This window comes from Dama dama, chromosome 28, assembly GCF_033118175.1.
Source record: "Dama dama isolate Ldn47 chromosome 28, ASM3311817v1, whole genome shotgun sequence".
Classification (NCBI taxonomy): domain Eukaryota; kingdom Metazoa; phylum Chordata; class Mammalia; order Artiodactyla; family Cervidae; genus Dama; species Dama dama.
The window spans coordinates 22,704,077-22,720,909 of NC_083708.1; the positions used below are offsets into that span (position 1 = coordinate 22,704,077).

Below are 16,833 nucleotides of genomic sequence, written 5' to 3' on the forward strand. Positions count from 1 at the left end.
GTGAAATGATTTCTTAAAACTTTCTCTCAGTTTAAGATTCTATGATGAACAGCAACACATAATTATAATTAATTAAAATATGCTAGTTATATTGAAATATATACATTACCATATGCAAAACAGATAGCTAGTGGGAAATTACTGCATAACACAGGGAGCTCAACCCAGTGCTCTGTGATGACCTAAGGGGGCGGGATCGGGGGAGTGAGTGGTGGGAGGAAGGTTCAAGAGGGAGGGGACATGTGTATACTTATGGTTCCTTCACATGGTTGTATGGTAGAAACCAATGCAACATTATAAAGCAATTTTCCTCCAATTAAAAATAAAAATAAATGTGCTAGTTATTTTTAATGCATCTTAAGTATAAGCTTTTGGGGAAAAGAACTTAAAATGCACAATTTTAATAAATGTTATTGACTGATGGTGCTTATTTAAAACTTAAGAAAATGAAATGCCTTAGCTTTAAAGGTGACCATTAATCACTGATAATAACAACTGTAATAATACAGAGCTTTCACACTGGATTAGAACCAAGTGGACAATAAAAATTTTAAGGAAGCCATCAAGTATCTAACGCTCAAAACATAGCTGCTGGAATTTAGATAAATTTAGCTGGCATTATTTAACTGATGACCTACAAATACTATAAAACTAGCTTTGCATTTTATTATCATTATGTACATACTTAATGTATTATCAGTCCTGAATATTCATTGGAAGGACTGATGCTGAAGCTGAAACTCCAGTACTTCGGCCATCTGATGTGAAGAATGGACTCTGGAAAAGACTCTGATGCTGGGAAAGATTAAGGCAGGAGGAGAAGAGAAGGACAGAGGATGAGATGGTTGGATGGCAACACCGACTCGATGGACATGAATTGAGTAAGCTCCAGGAGTTGGTGATGGACAGGGAAGCCTGGCGTGCTGCAGTCCATGGGGTCACAAAGAGTTGGACACGACTGAACAATTGAACTGAACTGAACCAATAAAATTCAGTGTGTGCCTGTACTCTCTTTTCACTTCTTTGTTCTCTTTCATAGAAATGTGATTATTCATAGGAGTAGTTATTTTCAGACTGCAATAATAGCTGGTCTGTCAAGGTGACCAATCAACTAGGTGCATTTTCTGACATCTCTTATGTTGCAGTAAGTCTGTTCTGCTTGTTACCTGCTAAGAGTTTCAATGCCCTCAGAGCTGCTGGGCTGATACCCGGCTCTGCTGGTGCAGATAGAACAGGGAGGGCCTTCCCAAAGACCTCAGGAGACCTCGAAAATGACTGAAAAGCAGGCTTATGTTTCAATGTCTACTTAGCCAACCAATATAACTCAAGTCTGACATGCATTTATTTCTGAAAGACATACCAAATTCCAAACACAAGGATCATTTAGCTGGTTCTGAGGCTAATCACAATGAAGCAAATATTATTGTTGTTGTTGCCTGGTATTAGGGACTTTCACTCTCAACAAGAGCATAATCAAAAATTGTGTATGTTCAGATCATTTTTACAAAACAACTCTGCTGAACTGATAAGAATGCAAATTGGAGAATTTCACTGTAAGGAAACAAGACATTCTATGTTTGTAAATAACCAAAACAAACAGCTAGGAATGTGTGATTCTGAATGAAGAAAAAAAAAGACGGCTATAATTAGCAGATTTTGTGCATCCTGGTGCTAATAAGTATTAAAAGCCATTAATGACTCTTAATAGGTTAAACAGTCTTCTGCACCTATAATTTGCTTGATGAGAATCTTTTACATTAAAAAAAAAAAAAGAACAAGCATTAGGTTTGTACTACCCAGACAGTCATCATTCACAGTAGTCAAGGTGCGATTTTTTTTGAAGTTCACTAATCACAGAATTTTCACGCCGGCAGGACTCTTCCCTGTCTGTCTACCTGAACCTCCCAATGTTACAGATGAGGAAACTGAGAATCAAAGTGACTTGTTCCCAGATAGAAAGATTAGCCAGCAAGCAGACCTTAACTTGGCTATAGTGCTCCTAACACGAGAGCTCCTGCCAAGATAAACCACCATGTTCCAAGATGCCTTTCTGAAAAGGATGCCAACAATGAGTTGATTGTGATTACAAGCCTGCTTTGAAATACCTTTGGCTTTACTTTCTACTTAACAAGCACAGCTGTCCTTACCACCTGCATAGAACAGATAACTGAGGGGGAAATGAGAAGACCACGGGGCTTAATGCAATCAGTCGGCATGACGTCCTTGTGCAGACACAGGAGGAAGCGTGGTTTTCCATCAAAGAGCCGGCTGCCTACGACTGAGATGGAAGCAAAGCTTTCGGTCTCCTACTAAGGATCTCTCCACGCTGCTCAAGAGGCCTCCATGTGTCAGACCCACAGTTGTGACACACGAAGGCGTCCAGGGAAGTCTTGCTGAAGTAAGCAAGGCCGAGTCACATCCACTGCGGATCTTCTCAGAAAGAAAAGTGGAAAGAGCGGGTCATTTCCCTGGCATGCCTAAAAAATTTGTTGGAGTCCTGAGTCAAAAAGGTTTGAAACACTGTACTAGGTAATTTGATGCTTTGCTGATAAGGCCGATTACGGAAAAGGGGGTAGAACGAGTCTATAAAGACAATTAAAAAGAGCTTGTCAAGTATTCACTGAAGTTTATGTTACAGCCTTAAAAGCTCTTCACAAGTTAGGAAAATAGGCCATGTTACAGCTACATGAGTTGAGGTGGGGTGATGTGAACAAGGTTCCCCAGACTCTGAGGGCAGAGCTGGAGTTCAAATGCAGGTCCCGTCCTCCCCACCCGCTTCTCGGCCCACAGCTTCCCAAGGTCAGGCTTAGGGACAGTGAGTGTGGTCCGTCAGCTTCGGCCTCTCGGCCCTCGTAGTTCTCATTTCCACGGTCTCAAGGTCGTGAACGGGACTGACACAAGACAGAAGACGCGGCATCAGCCGACAATGAACGAACTTAGTCCTTTAAGACAAACTTAGTCCTTTAAGACGGGCAGCCAGGAAGTGCTAACCCTCTGGGGAACCTGCTCCTCGGCAACTCCCAGGCCTCTCACTGTCGTAGAGGCACACACTTGCCAGAGACTGTGAGTGACAGTTAAACCGAAGCCTGAAAAAGACTGAGAGGAGGAAAACTTTCCTGGTTAAACACCAGGGTAACCTGGAATCCTCTGGACCTTCCAGGGTCAAGCGGGCGTGTCCCCGACAGCACGCTCCGCAGCCACCTTGGCTGTGGGAAATCTGAGGACGTCTCCCTCCTCTGCAGATTCAGAGCAAGCCCCTGGCTTCCCCAAGATCGCCACTCGGGCTGTGCTCTGCTCAGGACCCTGTGCTTACACTAGCATGACCTGCCCTGATCTTATCTACCCGGGAACCAGAGAGCAAGTGAGAGACACTGATGGAAGGCCAGGATAAGCACCCTAACATTCATTTCATTCAAACCGGTAAGAATGTCCAGAGAACGCACTGAGCCTGCTGCTGCGGGTGGTGACGATGCAGATGGTGGTGAGGGAAAGAATCACAGCAGTAGCTGTCACATCCTGAAAGTCTCCCAGTTAAACTCACTCGATCCTCCCCAAAACCCTAAGGAGGTAACTCTTGCTGTTATCTAGATTTTTGTAACAATAATACCAAAAAAAAAAAAAAGGCACAGAGTGGTCAAGTAACTTGCCCAGGATCACAGCTAGTAAATGGTGGGCGCTAACCCAGACGGTCTGGCTTCCGGGTCTCTGCTATACCACACTGCACTCACAACAGGAGTGGGGAGGGATGTGAGTAAGACTGTCCCCGCACCCAAAGCCTACAGTTTAATTGAGAAGACAACAGATAAACCTCCAACGGACACACAGACCAACCTGGGGTTCAGGGGAGGCTCCAGGCAGGAGATGCTTGGTCTGCTGAGTCTCAGTTCGCTTCAGTCGCTCAGTCGGGTCCGACTCTTTGCGACCCCATGGTCTGCAACAAGCCAGGCCTCCCTGTCCATCGCCAATCCCTGGAGTTTACTCAAACTCATGTCCATTGAGTCGGTGATGCCATCCAACCATCTCATCCTCTGTTGTCCCCTTCTCCTCCCGCCCTCAATCTTTCCCAGCATCAGGGTCTTTTCAAAAAAGTCAGTTCTTCCCATCAGGTGGCCAAAGTACTGGAGTTTCAGCTTCAGCATCAGTCCTTCCAATGAATATTCAGTCTGATGAATATGCTGAGTCTAGAGAGAAGCTAAGCAGAGGGAGACGGGGACACAGGGCATGTTCCCAGAGAGGATGTATAAGTTTCATTAAGGACTGCCTGTGAAAAGACTGTGGGGCTGCGAGCCCATCACCAGAGCTGTGCGTGCACGTATGTAAATAACAGTGTGTGGTTTCGGGGGTGAGGGAGGAAGCGGGTGGGGGAAGGAGACTGAAACAGGAGGTGCGGCGGTGCACAGGATGCAGATCCTCCAGCACCCAGCGTGGCGTGCTGAGGGCTGGCGGAGTCTGTCCTGGAAGAAATGGGAGGCTTGGGAGGGTCTGAATGGGGACTCACGGGACTAGACCTGATCAGAGGCGGGTGAGCCCAGAGTCAGGCTGAGCAGATAAGAAGCGGGCAGGAAGTGCTCTTTGGTGAGAGGACAGTGGCCTCGACTAAGAGGCGGAGAAAGTGGAGGGGTAGGGAGAACGAAGCAGCGTCAGTACCCAGGGACTGGCCACCTGCCGGGACTGAGGGAGACAGAGGACTGGTGTCTTCCCTCCACCAAGACCCCAAATGCCAGAGCAGGAGTGGGTCTCAGGTATGGGTAGGCATCCACTGCCAACTAAGTTTCTAAGGAAACACTAACAAAGAACTCTGAATTCTTTCTTTATAGTACTGTTAAAAGCAATAAGGGTTGCTTCATCTTTCTAGCCTATGAGTGACTAGAAAATTCAGGGAGAATGGCTTATGCCAAGGCAATAAGGAGACCGACAGGAGGAGGAGAAGATGGAAAAATAATTAAAACAGACATCGAGGGAATGCAAAGAGTAGAGCAAAGGGCCCTCCCCAACACAATGGGGAAATCAGTGCACACCGTGAGAACAGGCTACAAGATTAACCTAAGCAGCAGGAAAAGGTTAGTTTGTGCTCTATACGCTGTTTTAATAATCAGGGAAATAGGAAACGGATTTTAGAAAGGCACTAATAGAAATAGCTCAAGTAAAAAAAAAATCGTGCTGCAAAAGCTTCTGTTATTTAGAAAACGCACTTCATAGGGAAAAGTTCATTCACCAGGATGACACCTACAATGTGTGATAGCTGTCGTGTCTGATTTCAGAGGAGAGGGGCTGGTCTACACCGGCTCCTGCACCCAAGACAAGGTTCCCTCCCTCAAAGCCAGCAACGTGTTGTCCCCCTTTGTCAGCTGGAGGAGACCCAGCTGCCCCGTGATTGCTGGAGTCTGGGGGCTGCTCTGGTTCAAAAAGTGACATTGAGCTGGCTCTCATCTGAAGGCCACAGACTGCCCTCTTGGCAGTTCCTTCAAAAATCCTGATGGAAAAAGAGAACAGTCACTGCTAGGTGCAGAATGAGTCAGTGCTAAACGTGCTCCTTACCTGTCCCTTACGATGACTTCACCACAGGACTGGCAATAAAACGTGCAACATTCTTGGGCTTGTGATCTTTGATTAAACACTGAAATCAGTTCTAGAGGAAATCAAGGAAACAGCACGTCTTAAGAGGTTTGGGGTAAATATATTGACATACTTAAAGAGTTTAATAGCCGCAATAAATTATCACCAATAAACACTGTTTATGATCTACCCAGAAGTACACATTTAATTAGTATTATCTGATGATTCAATGCCAAGCAAATATTGGGAATGTTTTTTAAAAAACACCAGATTCTGCTACATGTTTCACAGCTAGGAATTGCCCTAAAAACTGTGTATATAACATCACCGAGCTATCTCCCTCATTCTAGAAATACCAACACTAAAGAAGTGAAAGAAGGAGCTATTTCTTCCACACAGCTTCTCCTTCCTCAGCTTTCTTCTGCTAGTCTTAGGGACAGTTTTTTTATCACTGAGACTGCTGGTAAACAGGGTTCTTAAATTTAATTCGATTTAAACAAAGCTGATGTCCGGTCTGGATCGTATCAGTCTGTACAAACAATATCAATCTTGAAATTGGTCTTTATTGGGCAGGTCTCTGGGAATGAAATAGCTCCTAAGAACAGTTCCATCTTACAAGAACAAAACTCAATTTCTGATTAAAGCTGTGGGAAAACAAATATTTCCCATAGTATATGAAAGAGCAATGTAAGACAGAATGTTCCCTTAGTTTCTGTTATTTCATTCACAAAGAAAGGAAACTTTCATTTCCAAAAAAACTCCAAAGAACAAAAAACCCAATCCACAAAAATATCTATTAAAAAAGTCTGGGGCATCCCTGGTAGTCCAATGGTTAAGAATCCCCCTGCCAACGCAGGAGACATGGGTTCAATCCCTGGTCTGGGAAGATGCCACATGCCACGGAGCAACTGAGCTCGTGTGCCTAGATTCCGTGCTCTGCAACACCGCAGTGAGAAGCCCACACACCACAACTAGAGAGTAGACCCAGCTCGCTGCAACTAGAGAAAGTCTGCATGCAGCAGCGAAGACTCCGCACAGCCAAAAATAAATAAAATAAAAAATTTTTAAAAAATCAGATTACAAAAAAAAGTCTGAAGAAACGAGGTTATATCCATTAGAATCAAGCCATTTGAATTTTGTCATGTTACTTTGTATCTTAAGATCTTTTTAAAAACATCTATGCTAGAAAGTTTAAGCCTTGAGAGTTAAAAATTCTTCTATTTAATTTCTAAGACTGCCCTGTAGCACTAAGGTGAAGCTAACAGTATTCTTTAACTCTGAGCAGAAAATGAGACACCCCAGATTTTCTTTTCGGGACGGATAAACAAGTTTTCAACGATACACTGCCCTCTGCTGCTCACCCATCAGGATGCAGGCTCAGGATCAAGTCGGAACCTTCTGATTCCGGGGCATCCTGGGAAGCACTGCTGCCTGGGGATGAATCCAATGCTGATGCTACATCAAATTTTACTGCAGCCAGTTCCAGGTCAAGGGTCACGTCTGAACTATGTGTTCATAACAGTGTAACAATATGTCTACTGTAGTCCTTAAAAGAGCATTCTTATAGTTGAAAAGTTTACTTTGCAAGAATTTCGAAACATGAATGCTAAAACTGTTTGCTTCCTACCACAGATTTCTATTTACATTTACAATAGTATGCACCTATCTGATATTTTGTACCTATCTGATTTTTATTCGTTCAGCAAAGGTTTATTCACCACCTATTATGTGGAAAGCACTAAAGCAATTAAGCACTGAGGAGTCCATTTTGCATACCCCTTCATGCACTGCAGAACAGGACTTTGAATGTTTTTCCTTCTCAGATGGTTAAGCAAAATATGTGTTAAAAATGTAAAGAAACTGGAGACCCAAACAATATGCAAACCAACACACAGCAGTCAATTCATTGTGTCTGACAGTTAAAACCAAACAATAATGTTTGCTTATTTAACTTAAAAAAAAAATAGTTCAAGTTTTGCTATTTGTCTAATACCTGTTACAGAATATGCATAGGCAACAAACTAATTCTGTCTCTGGACGGCTTCCATGCCTCCTCTGTATGGGAACTAAAATCATGGCCCCAGAAAACCAGCAGCAGATTTGGAAACACTCCACTGTGGCTTTTACGCCTGCCTGTCCCCAGTGTCCAGATGTGATCCCGATTCCTGCAGTGGTTACTGTTCATCATCGCTAAAGAAAGCTGAGGATGTCACAGGAGTCAGACTCCCAAGGCCTCTTTCCTGAAATCACCCTCTGCCGCCCACCATTAGGTACCCTCAGAGCGTCTGTTAGTCTATGTCCCATCTCGAAGGCCATCCTTCCTTCCATGGTTATTCCAACAGTCATTCTCAGGTTTATCCTATGCCACCTCAGCTCCAGGACATTTCTTTCCTATAACCAACCCTGCTCAACTCAGACTGATTTCTCACTCATTCAGGACTTGACCAAAAATCATTCTCCAGCGAAAAAGAAGCGAAACTCCCTCTACTTCTCTTTCCTTTCAAAAGCCAGAACAGAGGCTCCAGGAATGCCTGACATCTCCCAAAGAGCTCTTGGTTACAGTCTTGCTGACTCCGCCTCAGGGCTCTGAGCGGCTCAGATGAAAGGCTTCATATCCACGAGGCAACAGAGAAATCCCAAATGCAGCTGTAAGAACTTTAATCCTTCTTGGAGAATGAGCATCACAGCCATTTGTTACAGCCTCCATTTCCCCTTTTTACATCATTTTCAATCCTCTGAAGCACAGTACTCACATGGCGAGAGAGGAAATGTACCAATAAGGTCATTAAATTATTTTCAGAAACATTCCTACGGTCTTACTGAAACCATACACCAATAACAGAATACTGGAAGTCTAACAGGTATAACAACAATCAAAGTCAAATGACGCATCAGACTTCATTTCAGAATCTTTCTACTGGGCTGGCCAAAAACTTCACTTGGGTTTTCCCCTAACATCTTCTGGAAAAATCTGAAAGAACTCTTTGGCCAACCCAAGGTCCTGCTCTCTCTAGTTGGAAATGTCCCTACATGAACAACAATCAAAGTCAAATGACGCATCAGACTTCATTTCAGAATCTTTCTACTGGGCTGGCCAAAAACTTCACTTGGGTTTTCCCCTAACATCTTCTGGAAAAATCTGAAAGAACTCTTTGGCCAACCCAAGGTCCTGCTCTCTCTAGTTGGAAATGTCCCTACATGAATGGGATCCTTCCCATCATTGCATTCTCTGGTCAAACATCACTCTCAGAGTGACCTTCCCTGACTCTCATCTGCCCCTAGTCAGGCCCTATCCTGTTATTCTGCTTTACTGTGCCCACGGAACTTAAGTCTGTATCCAAGTAATTTGTGTGTTCCATATCTGTCTCCACCGTTAGAATGTAAGCTCCCTGAGGGCAGAGCTCTTCTAGCTTATCTACTTCTATACCCCAGCACCTAGATCAACGAGCTCCTATTTGCTGGATGAATGAATGCCTTCCTAAAAGGCTTTAAAATCAACCACCTCTGGCAGACTCGCCATCTGATTTTCATCTTCCCATCAACTCTGTGAGCCAGGTTATTTTACAGTTAAAGAAACAATGCAGGGAGGACATGGAAAAACCTCTATACCTTCTGCTTCATTGTGCTGTAAACCTAAAATTGCTCTTAAAAAATGCAGTCTCTTAGGAAAAAGAAAAAAAAAAAAAAAGACTCTTAAAAAAGCCTGAAAGAAACAAAGTGACCTGTTCAGCTGCATGCCATTAATAATGAGCAGAGTTGGCAAAAAAACCACAGATCTTTTGGACCCTCAGCTCTTTCCATGCAGCTGATGAGCGTGATCCCCTCACTTGGGAAAAGTTCAACTTTTCAAAAAACAAACAAACAAAAAAAAACCACCTTTGATTTATAATGAAAAAGCAGATGCAGAGAACCAAAGGCCAGCGCTACTCACCCGGGCGGCACTCGGCCCGCGCCTGCAGCCGCAGGTGCAGCCCGTCCCCGGGCACGTGCCGCAGCCCGCGGCAGGAGGACGGCGCGAGCCTGACCCCTGCCGGCAGCCGGAGCTCCGTGCAGCCGCCGGGGCTCTGCATCCGGAGCGAGGACGGCGTTACCGAAACATCCATGGGCAGACCTCCTTCCGCGGAATCCCTGGGAATTAGAAACAACAGGCGAGAGATGATTTCACACGGATGAAAAGCAGATCATGAAAGAAACGAAAATGGCCCAGGGGCCCTCTGTTCTTCAATCAGGGCCCTGAGTCTAGTCACTGTCCCAGGAAAAAAACAGCAGTGAACCTGTCATAAAAGAAACGGATCTATTAAATGAGGTCAGAGTGCTTACTTCTGTCAATGTAACATTAAAGTTCACAGACATATTTTTCATTCTTTTCGCTTCTTTTTTTTTAATGTTAACCATGCATTTAAAGCATGCACTTAAAGCATGCACTTTTTTCCCTTGCTAATGATCCTGAGTGCCAATCTCTCCTCTAGCCCTGGGCTTCCTCCAGTACTGAAGCCTGGACACCGCCCCCTCGCCGCCCCCAGCCATTCTGTTGCACAGCAGGCCACTTCCTTTCCTTCCACCCCCTCTCCTGTCTCACCAGCCTCTCCGACTTCAGCTTCTGTGAACCAGCACAAAGGAACGCTGGTCGGTAAGACATCACTCCCTAGTTCATCAAAGTACTTCTGGCCAGAAAATTCAACAAGGCTGCCTAAGACAGTGGCTTATTCACCTTTCCTTCCCTTGACCCTAGTGTGGTTTGGACATTTATTCACTCACTCAACACCCCTTTTTTGAGTTCTACAATGTGCTAGGCACTGGGAATAGGACAACGACTAATGGCATTTTCTCTGTACGCTGCCCCCACCCCAAGGAGGGGACAGGCAAGAAAAACAGGAATGATCAAGGGAGCATTAAAATGACGTCGCACTTAGTCATGATAAACCCAGGGGACTATGGAAGCAGTGGAGAGAGGCAGGGACTATCCCAGCCTAAGCACTAAATAAATGTTATGTGAATAATGGATGGATGAGTCAGTGACATATTGTTTCTGAGACCAGCATTTCAATGATGTTTTATGTTGTTTACACAAAATTAGGGTAAAGCATTGGTATTTGACGTACAGGATTTTGATAAGGAGGCCAGGATTTCATAAAACAAAAGGCACAGGAGAGAAAAACTCTTGTCAATTTTAAAAATAAAAAAAAAAGAACGAAGAGAACAATCTGAATACCAGGCAAGAAAGGATCCAACCCATTACAAACACAGATCACTTGGTATAGTCAACCGAGTAAAACACAGCGGCTGTCTACCAGGCACCAAAAGTACAGAAGGGGATGAAGACATACAGAAATGATCCCCCTGTGAAGCTGGAATACACTTAGCATCGCACCAGAGGAGCAGAGCACAGGGATCCCCTCTAACGTGCTCAGCAGCAGGCCATTGGCCCCGTGTCACTGAAGAGCAGAAGCCACCCGCCTGAACGTCATCCAAGTAGAGAGGTCACACCCTGTGTCCAGGTGTGAATCTTGGCCAGGCTTCCCATTTTGCCTTGGAAAAGGGTTATTTTATGGCTAGTTCCTTTTCAAAGCATGTGGACCTGTGCTTAGTTGGCAATACAGAATCAAGAACTGGAGTCTTGGGAATTCCCTGGCAGTCCAGTGGTTAGGACTCTGAGCTTTTGCTGCCAAGGGCGAGGGTCCGTTCCCTAGTCAGATCCTGCACTCTGCTTGGCGAGGTCAAGAATTTTAAAAAGAAATTAAAAAAGAAATTATTAAAAAAAAAAAACAACCCAAAAACAAAAAACTGAGTCTTTTCCATGGAAGACAATCTCAAACTTAGTCAAAAGTCTAGTCTTCAGAAGTGATGTTTAAGAAATAATAATCCTCTAAAGCAGATGTTAGAAAACTTTCTATATTAAAGGCCAGATGGTGAATATTCAGGTTTTATAGATCATACATGGTCTCTGAGGCACAGTCTACTTTTTTTTTTCTTAACAACCCTTAAAAAAAACATAAAATCCATTCTTAGCTCACAGGCTGTTCCAAAACAGGCCATTGATTAGACCTGGCTCATGGGCCATGTTTGCCAACCACGGCTCTGTAGACACAATTTGTCCAACTGGTTACCTCAGTGACTTTCAAGCTGGATCGTGCAGTTGGCACTTGGAAGTGTCTCAGAGGAAACCACCAGGTTCCCAGGTCTCTGGTCCCCCCTCCCTTTCCTGAAAAATTCAGTTTCAGAGGGCAGAGAAAGGTGGGCATCTTCACAAGGGTGGGAGCAGCACGGCGGCCTGGGGCAGATGTGAGAAACCCAGCAGCGGCCAGGAGGGCCGCCTGGCAAGGGTGCCCCGTCTCACCGTGGAGATTCCGAGCCCGTCTTAGTCTGCTCAGGTGGCCATAACACACCACAGAATGGACGGCTTAAACAGCGTTTATTTCTTATAGTTCCAGAGTCTGGGAAGTTCAAGATAGAGAAGCTGACAGAGTCCGCTGTCTTGGCCTTCTGTCTCCTCATCTGGCAGGGATAGGAAGCCCTGGGGTGTCTTCCTCTAAGGATATGAATCCCATCATAGCAGCTCCACCCTCGTGACCTCATTGAAAACTAATTATCTCCCACAGGCCCCATCTCCTAATACCCTGGCATTGGGATTTAGGGCTTCAGCATATGAATTCTGAGGGAACCAAACCTTCAGTCCATAACAGAGCCAAGCAGATGAGGTGGATGTCAACAAAGTGTGGAGGGAAGGGAAGGAGGAAAGAGTGCCAATGGAAAACTCGCTGCCCAGAGTGAAACTGGGACGAGGATGGAAGCCAGGATTCGCGCTGTGGGAGGACAAAGAGGGGAAGGGAGAAAACCACAGTGGAGCCTATGGCAGTAGACTAGAATCTGAAATACTTGGGTGAAGTCATGATTTCCAATGCATATATTAGGTTAGTGCAAAAGTACCTGCATTGTTGCAGTGCTAAAATTTGCTATTTGATACTGGATTACATTCTAAATAAATGTGATTGTTATATATCATTTTAACGCACATTTCTCTATTTTTTTTTTTTGCCAATGATTTATTACTTGCTATTTATTTTACATTTATATGAGACTATGGAAATGATGCTAGAGAAAAAGCAAATTCCAGAGATTTTCTTATTTGAGTTCAAAATAGGTTGTAAAGCAGTGGAAACAACTTGCAACATAAACAACACATTTGGCCCAGGAACTGCTCATGATCATGCAGTGTACTGGTGGTTCAAGAAGTTTTGCAAAGGAGACGAGCCTTGAAGACAAGGAGCGCAGTGGCTGGACATCAGAAGTTGACAACAACCAGCTGAGAGCATCATCGAAATCGATCCCCTTACAACCTCAGGAGAAGTTGCTGAACAACTCAACATCAGTCATTCTACAGTCGTTCAGCATTTGAAGCGAACTGGAAAGCTGAAAAAGCTCAATAAGTGGATGCCTCACGAGCTGACCAAACATCAAAAAATCATCGTTTTGAAGTGTCATCTTATTCTACACAACAATGAACCATTTCTCCATCGGACTGTGACATGCAACAAAAAAATGGATCTTATATGACAACTGGTGATGACCAGCTCAATGGCTGGATGGAGAAGAAGCTACAAAGCACTTCCCAAAGCCAAACATGCACTAAAAAAAGGTACTGGTCACCACTGTTTGATGATCTGCTGCCTGTTTGAGCCACTACAGCTTTCTGAGTCCTGGTGAAACCATTACATCTGAGAACTCTGCTCAGCAAACTGATGTGATGCCTGCAAAAGGGAGTGGTCAGCAGAAAGGGCCCCATTCTTCTCCACAACAAGGTCTGACTGCATATCGCACAATCAACGCTTCAAAAGTTGAACGGGTTGGTCTACGAAGTTTTGCCTCATCTGCCATATTAGTGCAAGCTCTTGCCAACACCAACTACCACTTCTTCAAGCATCTCAACAACTTTTTGCAGGGCAAATGCTTCCACAACGAGCAGGAGGCAGAAAATGCTTTCCAAGAGTGTGTTCAATCCCCAAGCATAGATTCTTATGCTACAGGAATAAACAAACTTATTTCTCATTGGCAAAAATGTATTTATTGTAATGATTCCTATTTTGATTAATCAATATGTGCTTGAGCCTAGTTATAGGGTTTCCCTGGTCGTTCAGCTGGTAAAGAATCCACCTGCAATGCAGGAGTCCCTGGTTTGATTCCTGGGTCAGGAAGATCCACTGGAGAAGGAAAATGCTACCCACTCCAGTATTCTTGGGCTTCCCTCGTGGCTCAGCTGGTAAAGGGTCTGCCTGCAATGCAGGAGACCTGGCTTTGATCCCTTGGTTGAGAAGATCCCCTGAAGAAGAGAATGGCTACAGACTTCAGTATTCTGGCCTGGAGAATTCCATGGGGTCACAAAGAATCGGACACTACTGAGCAACTTGATATAAAATTCATTGTCCAAAACCAAAATCACATTTGCACCAATGTAATAAGTAAAGTTAATAAATATAGGTGTATTATGATATATTTACAAACACACATATACATGATACATATGCCATACACAGACTAGTTCTGTCTACTAGAGAAGTGACACTCCAATAGTAATGCGCACACTCTGTACCCAGATCTTGGTTTCTAAAGGTCATTTTCCACTTAAAAGCAAATGAAAAAAAAAAAACAAACAAAACAGCATTCCTTGGAAAAAATAACTACATCCAAGGTTGGGGCAAGAAAAGAACGAGATGAGCCTGAGCCTGGAATATCTTACTGTGCAACTAAGTAAAGAAGAAATCAAAGAATATAAAAACAACAAGCAAAGAAACAGAAATCATCTTGAAGGGACTTCCCTGACCACATCTGGCTATAATTTGAGAAAAAAAGTAACCCACTAAATGAAACAGAATTATGGGTACATACTGATATGGTTGTAAGTAAATCAGTGACTATACTTCAACTAATAATCAATCCATCAATCAATGAATAAAATAAAAGTGTGATGAGGAACAGGGCATTTCCATACTCTCAGAGAAGCTCTCCACTGAATACTTATTGATAATGAAAAGAAAAAGGGTAATTTATGGTGAAGAAGCCTGGCAGATACCACCTCATTTAAGCTCTCAAAGTTAACATGAACTTTAATTGAACAAATCAAAATCATGTGTCACCTGATAGGATGCAATGAGAACACAGCATCAATTTTGTGATATTCCTGCCAAAGATGCGTAACCTGAACCTAATCTTGAGAAAACGTAAGACAAAACCAAATGGAGGGATATTCTACAAAATAATTGGGCTGGAATCTTAAAGCTGTCAGTATCATTAGAGTCAAGGAAAACCAAGGACCTCTTCTAGACAGAAAAAGAAGAAGAAAACATGAGAATGCAGTGCATCACTCTGAACTGGATTCCTTCGCTATTACGGATATTAAGTAAACAACTGGAAACACCCGATTAAGGTCAGAGTATAAGACGGCAGTAACACATTTCCCAGTTTTGAGAGTTGCATCCTGGTTGTGTAGGAGAATGTTCTCATTTGTAGGAAAATTCAGAGTAAAAAAATATTCAAGAGTGACAGCAACTTACCCTCAAGTTCACGATTATTTCAAAACAAAGTTTTTGAGACCCTAATTGCCCACACTTTTCACATGTGAGGCTTTTATCACTATTCTCCTGTGTTTTCCCAGAAACTGCTTGAAACTATCTAATGACTTCACATCTCACTGAGTCCAAGCTAGGGTCCTTTCAATGGTCTCTAAGACCCAGTGATATACTAGAGCCAGTTGTTAAAATTCCAGGTATTACGCAAACCAACTGACCTTACTTTGGTAGTTTGACATCATCTACAGTGAAAGTATGTACACCTCAGGAATCAAACGCTGCAGATCAGGAAGGATTTTTGTTTGGTTGGTTGGTTTTCCTGGAGAGTAGGTCATTTCCTGGTGGTCATTTCCATTTCCTGGAGAGAGCCTTTACTGTGTGTTCCACTGGCCCACCCACATCGCTCTGAACCAAGCACCCCTTCCTGTTTCTGTTCTCTCAGAGGATGACAGTCTTTCACTGAGTATCATACAGTTCCAAACATCACCCCTTTCAGTTTATTGCTCCAATGTTAATTTTTCATTTGGAATAAAGGGTTGGAATTTTTTTTCCCTATCCCTTTTTCTGTTTTACTTTTTCTAGAGCCTTGTGTGTTTATTTGTGTGTTTTTGGCCCACCTCTTGCCACCATTAGACTGTAAGCTCATTGACAGCAAATACTTTCATCTTTGTTATATTTTCATCTAGTTGTATACCTCGCACCTAGAATCTTGGGTTGGGCCCTAGAATAGGAACTCTGTAAACATCTGTGGATTTAATGAATGAAAGGCCAAGGTTTATCCCAAGAATGCTAAGATGGTTTAACATAAATAGATTTTTCTAATGCAATTCACAGATGTAAAGAATAAAGGGGAAAAAATATGACCATCACATGCAGAAATGATTATAGAAAACACAATATCTATTCATGATGAAAACCTTGAGTGAAGTAGGAATAGAAAGGAACTATGCAATGTACCAAACAGACTTCCAAAAAGTCAAAATTATCACACCTGATGATGAGATGCTAGAAACATTTCTTTTAGGATTAGGAAAAGAATAAAAATCATATCATTTACACTAACTGTAAATAGGTTAAAAATTCCAATAAAAATAAAGAGATTGTCATAATGGAATTTTTTAAAACTCCACTTAGTACTAGTTTTTAAATTTTACATATAAAGACACAGGTTGAGAGTAAAAGGATAAAAAAGACATAACATGAAAACAGTGTAGTCGGCTGATTTCTGACAAAGATACTGAGTTATTTTAATGAAAAAAATGACAGCCATTTAATTAATAGTGATGGAACAACTGGAGATAGCCTTAAAAAAAAAAAGAAAAGAAACTTTGACACCTACCTGATGTCAAATGCAAAAATTAATTTGACGTGATCACTGACCTAAATGTAAAAGGTAAAATAACGTAATTCCTAGAAAATAGACACAGGAAAAAGTCTTATGACTTGGAGGTAGGCAAAGATTTCTCAAGACACAAAAAACACTAATCATTAAAGAAAAAAAGATGCAGTAAACTGGACTTCATTATAATTAGGACTTTCTGTTCATCAAAAGACACTATTAAGAAAATTAAAAGATAAGTTACAGACAGGGAGAGAATATTCTCACACTCACAGACACAAATGAAAAAGATCTTGTTTCCAGACTATACAAAGAACTCTTTAAATTCAACAATAAGACAACCTGACATTAGAAGACACTTGACAAAAGAACATA

At 42.8% G+C, this 16,833-nt stretch overlaps 1 protein-coding gene across 5 annotated transcripts in view; it reads right to left on the reverse strand.

The window, feature by feature from the left end:
* The window catches only part of UBE3D (ubiquitin protein ligase E3D), a 161,513-nt gene that overhangs the window by 137,587 nt on the left and 7,093 nt on the right, over window positions 1–16,833 (reverse strand). For all 5 annotated transcript variants that reach the window (XR_009690981.1, XM_061131927.1, XM_061131926.1 and 2 more), the window contains exons 2-3: window positions 9,488–9,684; window positions 5,539–5,629 (exon numbers count right to left, since the gene is read on the reverse strand). Coding sequence is in view for 4 of the 5 variants with exons in the window: in XM_061131927.1 (XP_060987910.1) it covers window positions 5,539–5,629; window positions 9,488–9,684 (288 nt within the window). In the remaining variant the exon portion in view is untranslated. The remainder of the gene's footprint in view (window positions 1–5,538; window positions 5,630–9,487; window positions 9,685–16,833) is intronic.